Source organism: Tinamus guttatus, unplaced genomic scaffold (genome assembly GCF_059628265.1).
Source record: "Tinamus guttatus ecotype Peru unplaced genomic scaffold, ASM5962826v1 Tinamus_guttatus_pri_ptg000327l, whole genome shotgun sequence".
NCBI lineage: Eukaryota > Metazoa > Chordata > Aves > Tinamiformes > Tinamidae > Tinamus > Tinamus guttatus.
In genome coordinates this window covers 2,086,706-2,101,010 of record NW_028288861.1, presented here as the reverse complement: position 1 = coordinate 2,101,010, position 14,305 = coordinate 2,086,706, and the positions used below count along the sequence as shown (strand labels likewise).

The following is a 14,305-nucleotide window of genomic DNA, read 5'->3' as shown; positions in this document are numbered from 1 at the left end:
GCAGAACTCTGAGAAAGATGACAGTCTTTCTTTAATCATTAACAGTTTGAACTTACTCCAGTAGTTATATTTTTTTTTGGTCTACAGCCTACAGAATAGCTGTAAACTATCTGGCCTTTCATTTTATCTTCAATCTTGCAGTGAAATCTGTGTGAAAGGTGCCCTGTGGCTGCAGGTTTTATCCATTTCAGCAGAAGGTCATGATTATGCTTTTAGGGCCAAAAAAAAAAAAAAAAGAAAAAGTTTGTAGTGAATTTTAGATAAATTCTATTTCTTCCCTGCTTATTACTTGACTTTTATGAGATTTAGCTAACAGATAAAACCTGTGATCCATAAAGAAGGCGAGCAACAACAATCATAGTCAAACAGCTTTAAGTCAAGCCTAGTGAACTAGTCAACTCCAGTTCACAAGTATAGGATGAAGCTCCAGGGTTGATCAAGAAAGTAACCTCAAACACCAGATCAAAACACCCCTAGGAGATTTAAGATCATGGAACAGATTAATGAAGCCGACACAATTAATTCCAAACGTGCAGAACTATTTAGCCTTTAGGAGGGAATAGATTCAAATCTGGTCAAACATCATTTATCAGACGAGTTAATGTGGAATTGTCAGTTTGCAAACATAACACTACTAGTATGACTAACAATTATCATGGCAGAACCACCAGTGGTTGTTTTACAAAATGCTGAACCACAGCATGTCTTCAAATCCATTATTTTAGCAAAGGTGAAGAAGGGTTGCTCCAGAATTGCATCCACATTTCTAATGCTGAACCTGTTCCTTTCACATGTAGTGAAAGGAACAGGTTCCCAGTTTCCAGTCTAGCAATTTATCCTGCAATTGAATGAAAATCAGACAGAGCTCTTTCATACTTATATGGTCTAGCTCTTCATACTATATGATAATTTTCCTTAAAAAAGGTATCATCCATACGATCTTTGTGAGGCAATGGGCTGCAGAATAATAGAAGCAATGCATGACTAGAAGAACAAGTATTGAAAATTGCGGAGCCCAAATTCCCTTTCTCCTACTTGAAACAGACTGCAAAACGTGACTCTGGCACACTAAAAAAGGAGTACGGAGAATGTTCGGTTACTGCCAGTGCCACTTCTATTTTATGAAGAAATGGAGCACTTCAAATGCCAGACATTGCAAACCAAGGAGCAGCAGGGTGAGTTTGCAAAGCTGTAATCAGAGGCATGCAATTTTGCTTGGAAACTGAATGAATTCATTATGAAAATTTAACATCTTTGTGATAGACTTTGCAACACTGGAAACTTCAAATGGTATCTAAAATCACTGGGCTTCAATCTCAAGTTGAGAGATAATTTCAAATATTTCTTACAAATCAAAAAGAAACTATCAACAGGCTGCTTAGCTAAATAATGAATACATGGGGAAAAAAAATCAAGCAATTCTTCAAGGCAAAGATGAAAAGAGAGTATACTTAATACTAAAGTATAACCATGAAGGGCCTAAATTTATTTACATATAAAAAAATATTTAAAACAGTCAGCATGGACGGAGATGCAAAGTATGTAAGTGAAAGTCTCTTTCCTGATAGGATTCCTTGTTTTTAAGGCCACTTTATGTTGTCCAAATGCTATTAAAGCTGCATGACCGATAAAAGTCTAAACAAATATGAGCAAGTCAAAGCATAAGTAACATCAAAAGTAGGGACAACAGCAAAGCAGTGGGCAACCCTCTGAGAAATTCCAGTGAGGGGACACTTTGATTTGCATCTATCCTTTTTAAATTCAGATTGCTCATTCCAATTCAATGAATTTTGAGAGTGACAGAAAAAAACTGTTACCTGAGTGTTTTCTTAAAAATTTAAATGATCAGATCTCACTGTGTGAGATGTGAACTACATGCTCATCTATGTCCTTGTATAATCATGATAGAGGCCCTGAGGCTACCGGCTTCTGAAGCGAGCAGACGAATGAAATGCATGAAGGCCAGAATCACCCTTCAATCCTTTCTCAAGGAGTTAGGAGCCACAATGACAGGAAAGGTGGCCCAAATTCAGAGGTGACTGACATGGTATGATCCCCCTTTTCACCCATCTCTTCTCCTCAACATCTGCTCATGACTTGACTCATTCAATCTTGACGAAGACCACTCAAGTCTTCTCAGGCAAACAAAGACTCTCCTCTTTCAAAAACTATGGAAATAAATGAGTGGTGCTTTGTTTTCTCTGTTCCAGAATGATATTAGGATAAGCTGACTGGCAAGAGGAAAATTTTTTTGTTTGTCTTAGGTATTCAAAATGAAAAAGAGAGAGATGCAGTTTCTCCTGCGCATCTCCAGTTACTGGCACCCTTTATTCTGCATGCTGATGTGTAACTGAATGTCACGATTGACTTAATTTGGTTAAGCAGTATGGAAAAGCTTGAAGTATGCATGCAAAATTCTTATTATTCAAGAAAATAAAGAAATAAAGAATACACAGAAAATATTAGTACTTATATAAAAATATATCATATAGATCTAACAAGCATAGACAAAAATAAATAGCCTTTTGTGCTTATAAATGTGGAAAGGAAAATATTTGTATGTCTACCAACACTGTGGCATGGAAGATGATCTTTTTTGCATACAATCAATTACTTACTCAAAATAGACTCATTCCCCAGAAAGGTTAAGAACACCTAAATCAATCGTGTTTTTGTAGACAATACAATTTGTATTTTCATGTGATTTTCTAATTGTTGCTTCTAATTTAGTTTATTGACCATAACCCTCTGGTTTCTGGATACTCAATTCTTCAGGCTTGTTTAAAATTTTGTTGCAGGATTTTTATCATTTCCCTTATACCATTAGATGGGAACGTAAGCAAATTCCTTTTTGCAGACACACCATGTCAACTTAGTAAGGAGTCAGGCACTAAGAATTTTATGGATATGTTAGTTAAGTGCTCAAATACTGAACTGAAGCCATTTTCAGTGGGGTAATTTTAGACATAAACTTCAGTTCAGAAAAGTTTCAGGTTTAAGTTCTCCATGGGTGGATTAAGTAGGTGCATACATACTGAACTGCTGCCACATATTCTGAAGTAGTCTTCTTAAATGCCCTAATTTATATCTTTTAAGAAGGAAGACTATTTCATATTGGTCAATTTGCATGATACATGCACACATGCATAATGCATTTAGAATACTGTACCTGCTACTGTCACATGTTGCCCTTTCTTTCAAAGCTTCTCCCCAGTTGATAAGACGCTAGTACGATCTAATAAAGCTTGACATGGTATTTCCTGCAACTCCCACGTACTTTCTTAAATGTTCAAATTCATTTGTTAGTTGGAAGGGCTCTCCAAAAAATATGTAATATTAATTCATAATTATTTTGTATCCTAAAGAAATTATGAGAATTTGCCATACAAACCACATTACCAGTCAGTGTTTTATAGTAGCTAAAACATAAATATTTATACTCATGCCACCTGGTTGTTCTTCACTGATAACATAGGTTTACTGTAGGACTTTTAATGTGTTTTATACATAACATTTGCTTGGGAGACCATGAGCTTCTTGCGGAAGCTGGTGATCTTGAACAAACATCTCTGGAATTCAAGGATGCACCTTAAAAGGTCACTACAGAGGGGGCAATTATGATAGTTGCTTTCTAAGCCTCACCATCAAAGACAGACGGTGAGCAATTCAAATGTAATTGGGATGTTTTGTTTTAATTTAAAAGCAGCCAGTCATTAAAAATTAACAAGTGTGAGGTGACACGGACATTTCTGTACTACTACCTCAACAAATACCTCCAGCCTTGGACGTCAACATGCAACGTGCATCCCCATCGTAATCACTGACCTGCATGTTGTTTCGGGAGAAACTTCCAGCTGGATCAGAAATCTCTGTACTAAGCAAAGCTGAACTGCTCGTCTCCGCATCAAAGATGCACCACTCTGACTGCTGACTATGCGCCCACTTTAAGTTTAAATGAGATGGAGTCCAGCTGTTTCTGTGCAGTAATTTTAATGGCAATGTAAAGCATACAGCAATTCTCATGAGACATGTAAATATTTCATGGTATCAGAATCCTAAAAAGGAATATTTTTCCTTCAAATATTTCCTTTCTTCCAGTTAATACAAAACTTGTTCTTTTTTAAAAATTAACAACAGCAAAAGGATGTGTTGCATTCAGGCTGGAGTGAGAACTGTGTACGATTTATCGAGTTTCTCTTGTTTCTGTGCCACTGTTTTCATTTTGAAAGGGGACAGAGAAAAGTATTAATGACTGTTAATTTAATATATAACAGCCAGCAGAATCCAAGCTGTGAATTTCTGTACGCATCTTTTTGCTCACTACTTCTTGCTTCTGAACTACTGATCATATTTTCAGCATAGAAGAACAGACTTTAAAAACAGAAGCTTTGGCTTTATTTTGCTGTTTGCTATATTCTGGTTTATGTTGGTCATATCTCATTCTTCTGGATCAAGAAACTTCTGACTGCTGTCTCTTAATTTTTACATCTTTTTGTTTGTTGTTGTTGCAGTCGGCCCACTGTGCCAGCCTACAACTTGTATTCTTGCATTGTGTTTTCCAAGACCCAGACTGAGACGGGGCTTATGTGCTTCAGAGCAACGGAAGAATCAAAGTGGAAAGAAGCAGAATAGGAGAGTAAAAAGAGTAGAAAAGACTAAATGGACATAAACATGCTTTAGCATAAAGTCTTGTACTTTCATCTCCCCATAGAAAAAGAAGGCTCAAATTACATCTTTGAAATGCATCAGCTGTGCTGAAATTCTTTCCCAGTGATGTTAATAACATATTTTCCACTAATTTCAATAGACTGGTTTTTCATTATGCCTAAAAGGCAAAAAAAAAACAAAAGTGAATTGACTTCTGGTGCTCAGCTTGACTTGATTTTCAGAAATCAGATGCTCATTTTTTTTCTGAAACTTGGACTTGATGTGTGTCCCTGCAGTTGGCACATTGTATTTCCCAATACAGATCACCCTCTGGATGAGCTGGAGACCACAATCGTTCTGGTTCAAATGGGCCAAGGTCTTTAATTCCATATCTCCTTTTGCCTGGTGTGTACAGCTCTTCCATTAACATGTGGACCACTCTCACTCCTGTGCCAGAAAAATAAACAATTTCCTCTATGTTTGGACAGGGATATTTAAGTCTTATTATCTTCCAGAAAATGTATTGTTTGCCTCTTTCTCTTAACAAACTTAGTGGGAGGCACTGACTGGATATTTCTGAAATGTGTTTTAGAAAGATGAAGAAAGATGAACTAACTGAAGACTCCTCACCAGCTTAGAGCTAAAAATATGCTACCTCAGATCTAAGATGACATCAGTGCTCCTTGGAACTTATACAATCTTTTCAGTATAATTACTGCCTTTGCATAGGGATACTTTATGAGATGAAAATTTCTGGAATGTTTTTCAGCACATCTGTAGTATATCACGAAAGGCGAAATGTAAAGAGTGGGGAAAAAAAAAGGTAATAGTGAATTTCAAGCAGTGTTTATTGAACAACACATGAGTAGCAGTCTATCAGTTTGTTCCTTCAAATTAATACCTACCAAAGCCATTTATGAAAGCGAGTATGGTACTCTTATTGCAGAAGGAGAACAAGGGAAGTATTACACAGCTTGTTTCCTATCAAAATGAAATCTTCAAATGCACAGAAAATAGCTAAAATTGTTGGAAATCTCCCTCATATTTTCAGGCAAGTTAAGCCAAAAATGACAAGCAGCACTTTCAACGAAAGCATTATTAAACAGCTGAGGCTTTTGTTTCTGAATTTTTGGAGGCATTAAACTGAAAGTTTAAGTAGTTTACATATTATCTCAGCTAAAAACAATCACAACAAGATTCAAATTTAAAAGAAAAATACATTTTAAAAAGCCTAATCTGAAGATAGAGATTCTGATAATTTATTTTATTGTTATAATTTGAAGGATCCAAACACTTGATTAAATCACAGCAGGTAAGCTACGCTACATGATATAACACAAAGGGATTCAGGACACATTCAATGTAGTTAATGCAAATAAAAAAATATAGTAATCAGCCAAATTAGAATATATTTGTTTTCATGTATGTAATTGTGGAAAACGCCTCAGGCTGGCTACAACTAGTCATGCATTTCATAAAAGTATGGAAATGACAAGATCCCTTGACAATTCTAAAATGATGAAGTTATACCCAATAGAAGAGCAATCTCAAAACGGATTTGATCTCAGACCCCTTTCGAAAACAAGGCATGCATTTCAATGAACTATTCTGCCTCAATGCTGTACATATCTATTCTTTTCAAAATAGTCTCTAAGCAGCATCTAATTTTCAGAACCTTTAACTCCAGATAACAACTTTAATAAATACGACGCTCTGTAATTCCATCATCTTTTGTTATGTTACCAAATTAGTTAATCCTTCTGTGCCATATATCTTCCTGTTTGTATGCGGAAATAAATAAAATTAGCAATAAAATGGATTTACGTCCGAACCATTGGTGTGATATCCTTGAAAAAAAAAGCAGTAAGATACTTTTGTTTTTCCTATGTCTAAATCCATCCCATAGCTTGTGTATTGAATCGACACATACTGAACTGAATAATACACGAAGTTTAGCAAAGTTTACTAAAATAATTTCCTGAAATAAAGATAAAGCCAAAGGAAAAACTGCAGATACAAGCTGCAAATACAGTACAAAGCAAAAGAAGGATCACATTAAAGGGCTTCTTTTTCTATCATTCTGTGTAATAATACTGCTATTTTATAAAGTATCTTTGGAATTTAACCAGAAATCCACAAAGAAAATATGTATAAACCATGCAATAATCTAACTACCTTTCCTAAAAGCATTTACCAATACCTTATGAGTTTTAGGAACCTAAACATCTATATAACACAGCACATACTTGCAAGAACAAGAAACCTGTTCCTCATTGACTCATTAGCTTCAAAAAATATTTCCAGATAAATCAAAATTCTCCAGGCATGCAGCAAACTTTATACAAGACACTTCCAACCCCTGCCCTGAGAGACAGCAGGCAAGATACTGCACTATGCAATCTCTGCCTAGTTTATTCAAACCTGTACTGGCCTATCTTTTCTGTCTTCCTGCACACTTTGTATTGAAATTGCACTATTGCTATGAAATGGTGAAAGATATATAGAGAGATTTGGTGAGAGATAAAAAGAAAAAGAAATGAAAATGCTTTTAAACAAAGACAAAGCTTCTAAAACCTTCAGCTAAAGACAAATATGTTCTAGTGTAGATTATATATCTGACAAAGCAGTTATCTCTGTGCTCGAAACACTTCAAAAACTTCCCCTAAGTCTTTAGTTTGTAAAAAGGAAACTAACCTGACATTAGTTACTTCAGCAACTAACTAAGGTTAGTCCTTCAGCCACGTTAGAACTGTAGCTGCTTTTGTCAAGGCAGCTGATTGTGAAGCATCTCAGGATTATGTTTTTCATTCTATAGTTTTTGATCAACTTAATAAACTGCTTTATATTTTTGTGAGACACTATTTTCACTGCTGGTAGAAAGAGACTAGAAATGCAAACATAGAGAACCTCAACGTTTGTGCCACATATCAAACAGTACAAACATCTGTTAGTTCGTTTAAATGAGGAAGGTAACTTTTTTGCCAGTTCAAGATGATATGACATTACTGGTGATATAAATTATTCATCTTCATAAGAGGAACAACTTTCCTCATCTTCAGGTGTCTCAAACATCATCAAATGAATTAGACCCTGGAGACACATTGGCTTTACACTGTGATAAGAAAAACTGCAGAGATATCACAGCCCAGTGATAATTCTAACACTGAACTTATGAGTTACATTGAGACAAAGAGACAGGCAAAGGAAAAAGAACAAATGTGCATACTACAGAGAAATGAGTTAAAAAAAAAAAAGAACAAAGAACAGACACTTCTAAAGAAGTAGTTCTTTTTCAAAGGCACACTCCAGTAGGAAATCTTGCTTATTGGCTTCAGTAATTATTATTGTTTTAAGGAATTCTTTTGTGAGAATGTGCAGGATTAATGGCAGAAGGAAACAGGCTTTTTAAAAAAATGCAAATTAATGGGATTCTTCGGATGAACTTATTAGTTATTTTATAATACTATAATAGATATTTAATATTATTAATTTTATAATAATAATAGATTTTTTTCATAATATCATAGGATCATGCATTAGTAGGGACCTCTGGAAACCATCTAGTTCAGTCTCTTGCTCAGACCAGGTTGACTTTAGAGATTAGATCAGTCAGGTTTTTGCAAATCTCTTGTGATGACGATTCCACAGGCTCTCTCAGCAGCCCGTCCCGCTGCTTGACCTTTCCGTTCCCCTAGCTAGAGCTCCCCTTTGCTGCACCTTGAGTGTTGCCTCTTGCCCTTTCTTGTCTGAGGAAAGGCCGGCTCCTCCTTCTCTATTAAGCTGTGGAGCTGCGATTAAGACAGTGGAGACTGCAGTTCAGTTCTCCCTTAGCTTTCTCTTTTCCAGGTGGAATAAATATTTCCTCCTTTTTTTTTTTTTTTCCCCTCTCAGATGGCATATACTCCACTTTCCCAAACATTTATTTTCGTGGCTCTTCTCCAGACTTCTGGTCTGTTGAGCTTTCTCTTGCACCGGGAGGCCCCCAAACAGGCCACAGTATTTGAGGTGCAGCCCACTTCCCTCAACCTGCAGGTGCCTCCTGCCATTCAGATATAATGCAGGAAGGCAAAGAATTCTCATTCGTTGCAATGAAAAAATTTCTGTCATCTCCCAACAGCTGGTGATTTAGATTTACTGTGGAAGCACGAAGAGGGTTGATTCTTTTAAGATGCAATGTCATAAATGTACCTGAACTGTCAATGAGTTAGAACTATCAATTGGATCAGAGCAGACTTAGTGCATTACTAGAAAAGCAGAGGGAAGGCCAAAGGAAGGAAAAAAGTAAGACTTGGCACACATGTTATACAAAGGCAATTTGCATGAATAGCGACAATAGCAAAATAGTGTCATTTGATGGTTAGTTACAGCTACTTTCTTGACATAAAAGTTACAGAGCAGGTTACAAAAAGAACAAGAAAATCCTTTCCTCTCCTCTTTTTGCCTTGCTGTTGAGTGGCTGTATTTTTCTCTAGCTAGTTTCTGTGTTTTTTTTTTTTTTTTTTTTAATTGCCATCCTGAATGACAGAAGGCCTCTGCTCTAAAGTAAGATCTAATATATTTTTAAAAATTGCTTCCAAGGCAAAAGCCACATTCCTATTCAAATTCAGTCAAAAGGAAACATTACTGTTAAAACAATTTCCTGTTTATGGCAGTAAACATTAGAAAAAAAAATCGAAAACCACATCCCTTTCCCCATAATTTTATGGGAGATATTCTGCTAAAAAAGTATTCAAAATGACTTATAGTAAATATAATAACAGTATAACCTTGAACACTGATGTGAAAAATTTCAACTTCCATCATGTTGACAACCATTTAGTATATAAATAATATCCAGTCTCCTGAATGGATAATTTGGTCAACAATACCAAGATTCCAAAGCCACTTCTGTGGCTCAAGACCAAATTTAACTACTTTCACTCTTTTAAAATACCATTTCAAAACACACTCATGAATCAAGTCATTGTTTCCTAATTGCTTACATATATTATAATTTGATTCATTTCCCCTAGTGCTAATTTAACCATTTATTATTTATTTATTGGAGCAGAAGCATAGGACTGTTGCTTGAACTATTATACTTGGCAAATTCTTTGTTTTCCTAACAGGAAACCCAGGGAATTAAAAGTGAAAATTCCTCTTCTTTCAGGTTCGCAACTGTTTCTAGATTTTCCATTTAGCCTAAATTAAGGGATTTTGTAGCAAACCAAGTTGAGTCTATTTCAGACTGCTTTTTGATACTTTAAAATATTTTTGTTTGTCCAAATTATATACTTCAGTCACAACTGCATCATTAGTTAGCAATTGCAAAGCTGATCAGGTACAACTCAATTTTCTCTAACTTTGACTTATGCTGTAATATAACAAACCCTTTCCTACTTCATACAAAATGCAGAAGACGTTGCCTTCAGTTCTGCCCACCCTACTACTCAAAAAGTAACATAACTGAATGGGTTCAAGGAATAGGGGAAAAAAATATAGACATCACCTGTATGTAAAGAGAGACTCTATACTGAAAGTTAACTTTCCACATCACCTCTTCTTATTTTTGAATGCCTGATTTTCTATGAGAATTTGTTTTATTCCTGGTGTACTGGCAGGTAGCGGCACTTGTAATGTACGAGGAGAAAACAGAGCAAGTGTTCGAGAAAGATAAAGCCCCAGGCACCTCTGGCAGCAGCTGCAGCCACTGCAATCATTCTGTCTCGTAGGTTATATTTGGATAACTCTGATCCTTCTCCCATTTCTTTTATATTTTTCACAGTACTACTTTTTCAATAACCTTGAGAAAACATGTGACTACATAACTAGACCTATAGTTGTAACTGTTTGTGCTTTGTAAGGTTCTTTGCAGTTGAATAAATAAATTGCATATATAAATGTTATATATAACTTTTTAGTAGAATAGCATCTTATATTATTATGCTTTGAATGTCTATCTTCTCCCTTTCCTATTTGTTAAAAAATGCACAATCCTCATTCTTGTAAACTGATTTTTGGCTGATGTAGTTTAATGGCAAGTTTTTATAGGCAAGGATTTTTCTTAGAATAAACATTTGCCTGAAATCTAGTATAAGATGATAACAACTGGCAATAGTTGGTGCTTTTAGAAGACAATCCTAAAAAACTCTAATATCATAAGCGAAATAACAACTTTGATACAGAGGAATAATGGTACTCCGTATACTTCATAAAAGATGTTGAACATCTGTTTGGTACTTTTCTTGATTCTTTTGATTTAGGATGGAAACGAAACTTGCATTCTGTCTGTGAACAGAATGTGTCGTACCTGCTTCGTGTGCACTCAGTGAGCAGCTCTTAATGACTATTTTAGTTTCTGTTCACCAGGGCAGTTCCAGACTACATTTCTATTCTTGTTCTCTTTTTATATTCCCACTTTATTTTTTTCTACAGTATTAAAAAAGGATTATATAATATGATGTACTAAATGCAGAACCTTTTCCATTGCCAATAAATATTCAAAAATACTTTGCATACGGCCTATGAGCAGAGTTGGTGAAATTGTAATGGGATGACTTAAAATCCTTCCTCTTTCCTATACTGAAGTATAATCTAGTCAACTGGGTGGTATAGCAAATTGTCCTGACATGTTTATATTAATGCATATTTAAATGAGAACAAGAAAGAAATAGTCAAATTTATGTTAAAGACTTCTACAGGCTTAACAGCATCTTACTAAATATATATGTCAGCTTACTCTAATCCTCCTGCTCCTAACATGTTCCGCAGTCTCAGCATGGTGCCCGTAATGCTCTCGTATGCGATGAGCGATTGCCTGCGAGAAGGGTGCCGACAGTCCTGCACGTTGTTCAATGAAACTTTTTATCTGGTCTTAGGGAGACAGAACACCATCTTTCTCCAATTTGCATCACAAACCTTTAGCTTCTTTTGACATCGGTAACACTGGCTATAGCAACTTCCAATAATGTGTCACCACACACACAGTGTACACGTTCTCTGTTCTCACCCTGCTCCATCAGGGACGAACAGGCTTCTCCAATTTGCTAGTCTGCTACAAATGAAGGCTGAACTGCTTTTGGAAAGAGAAGACTTCACCTGAGGCTAGAAGCCTTTGAAGGCACTGAGGACATATATTAGCAAAACACTTAAATATGTCCCTGTGCTATTGATATATTGAAGATTACTCTTCTGATTTTGAATCTGTCTTGTAATAGAGTGGAAACTCAGATAATAGTCTTCTATCAGCCTGAAGCTGTCAGTAAGAGATATTTAACCATCAACTATTTTAATTTCAGATTGTTTCAAATAGATTGCACAATGCCTCTTCCCATTTTATGAACTTTCTAAAGTTTTTCAGATTAAAACTCTTTCAAAATACATCAATGAGTGTAGCTCCACTTGTATATTTAATCTATACCATATATTCTAGAGATTTGAAAGTATGTATTTCTTACCAATGATGATAATGATAAAATTGTTATAGTGATGGATGTTACTATGACAGTAGATAGATCTGAATACAACAAAAAACAAATAAGTAAAAATCACAACTCTTTCTCTACCTATGGAATTAGTAGAGTAACATGAATTGTATCAAATATTCATGTATACCGTTCATATATTTTAGTCAGCAATATCATTAACAAAACAAATGAAATTTATTTGAAAGTAATTATTTATGGCCTACGAAATATCAAAAAGGGAGCAGGCAAAAGGATAATGTTAATCCCATGCCAAGAACATGTTTTATCAGGTTTCCTTTTAGTCCTTAAACAAGATGTAGTAAAAACAACAACATTCTGTCAGGCTATATGTTCATTCCTTGTTTCTTGGATTTAATATGCTTACTCTATGCCACATTTTTATAGCTTTCAATTCCTGTACTTTAAATCTATTAAACAATGTCAAGTTGAATTTTCTTCAAAAACTGCTGCAGGTTAAGAAAAAAATAGGACAGTAGAATATTCGAGGGCTAACATTTATGTCAGCTAATTAATATAGATCAGTTGTGGTTTTGCAAGGATTTTTTTATGTGCATGCATGTTTAAGAAAAATATAGACTAAGGATCTCAAGGATCAGATTTTCCTTCTGAAATTAGTAGAAAAATTCTTAACTGATTTCAGTACAAGGAGAATCTACCAATTTTGTAGGCCTAACAGACAAAAGAGATTTCTGTGCACTTGCACAGTGTTAGTTTTTCAAAAATAGAGCACAACACAGAATACAGATATACAATATGATGAATAAATGACACTTTATAGTTCTTGTACTGTATCTTCGTGATTTCTCCAGGGAATCAGATATTAAAAAAATCTTAATATTGGAAAAAAATAGTAAATTTGCTCAGTATACAGGTTCTACTTAAAAAAAGTGGTTTGAAGTCACCCTGTGTTCAAAAGACACCCTCTAATCTATAGGATTCAATATCATATACTTCTTGCTTTATATTTCTCTATATTTCATTGTTATTAATTCTTGAAAAAGTATCCGTTAATACATTAAACATTTACATTTAAAAATATTTCTAGATCATGACAATCACATTTTGTCATCTGAACTCTGTTCAAAGACTTTTACGTAGAAAATTCATGTTACCTATCTCTGACTCTGAGGCTGCTACGTGGACTTCTCAGGTATCGTGACAATTTCTCTTGTATAGAATCACAGCACAATTCAGATCGGAAGGACCTCGTCTAGTCCAACCTTTTATTCAAAGCAGGCTCAGCAGATGAGACCAGACCAGCTTAGTCTATAGGACTATATCTAGTCTGGACTTGAAAACCACCAAAGATGGAGTTTTCTATTTGAGAATTATGCCTGGCAACCAGAAAAAGAACAAATATATCTTAATCATGCCTATCCTCAAAGGCATTTCTAAAATACCTTATTCCAAATAAACTTTATGTAGAAGTAAAGAAAATTTACCTCATGACTAGGATTAACACTTTTTAGCATCATCAAAAGTCTTACCTGCTTGTAGTGTTTGAGCATCAAAGAAATCCTTCCTGAAAAAAGCTCTAGAAGACAAAGGAATTGCTCTGCAGTCTTCAGAAAGTTTCTCAACAGCTTGTCTAAACAGAGCAACTAAGTCACGAAGAGGTCCATCTAAATCGAGGGGAGAAGTGGAAGGTGATAGCAAGCTCAGGCGTACAGAGATGGAAGCACAAGACGCAGAACTGGACTCCACAGATTCACATTCAATTTCAAAGCCCCCTGACAACATCTTCATTGTAAAATGTTTTCTTTGCATTGGATTGTCAACTACTGCAATGACATGCCATTCAATGGCAGCATCTCTGGGTAAGTGAGATATTACAACCACAGCAAGCATCCCACACACTGTAGCTACATCATCATATGTCTCTGAGTCTTCTTCCTAAAAAATAAACAAAATATTGTGGGTATTACATAACTGTTAGAAAATAATGATGCTCATTCTCAGTTGAGATTTTCAAAAAGTCTGACAGAAAAGTTATTTAACGCGGACTGCATTTTTCCCTATCTTTCTTTGTTACCATTTTAAACAATTATGAATTATTAGCAAAGCACATTGATTTATTTTAAAGGTTGGAATATTAAGGATACAGTAAAGATACAATTCACATAGTTCAGAACAGCAGAATGGTCTGAACAAACCTTCCTAAAAGACAAGAACACTTCCTTAATAGCAAGGCT

At 35.2% G+C, this 14,305-nt stretch overlaps 1 protein-coding gene across 1 annotated transcript in view; it reads right to left on the bottom strand.

Annotated features, from left to right (window-relative positions):
* DPH6 (diphthamine biosynthesis 6) overlaps positions 1–14,305 on the bottom strand; it is a 180,535-nt gene that overhangs the window by 20,082 nt on the left and 146,148 nt on the right. The window contains exon 13 of the mRNA XM_088529290.1: positions 13,601–14,006. Coding sequence (XP_088385416.1) covers positions 13,601–14,006 — 406 coding nt within the window. The remainder of the gene's footprint in view (positions 1–13,600; positions 14,007–14,305) is intronic.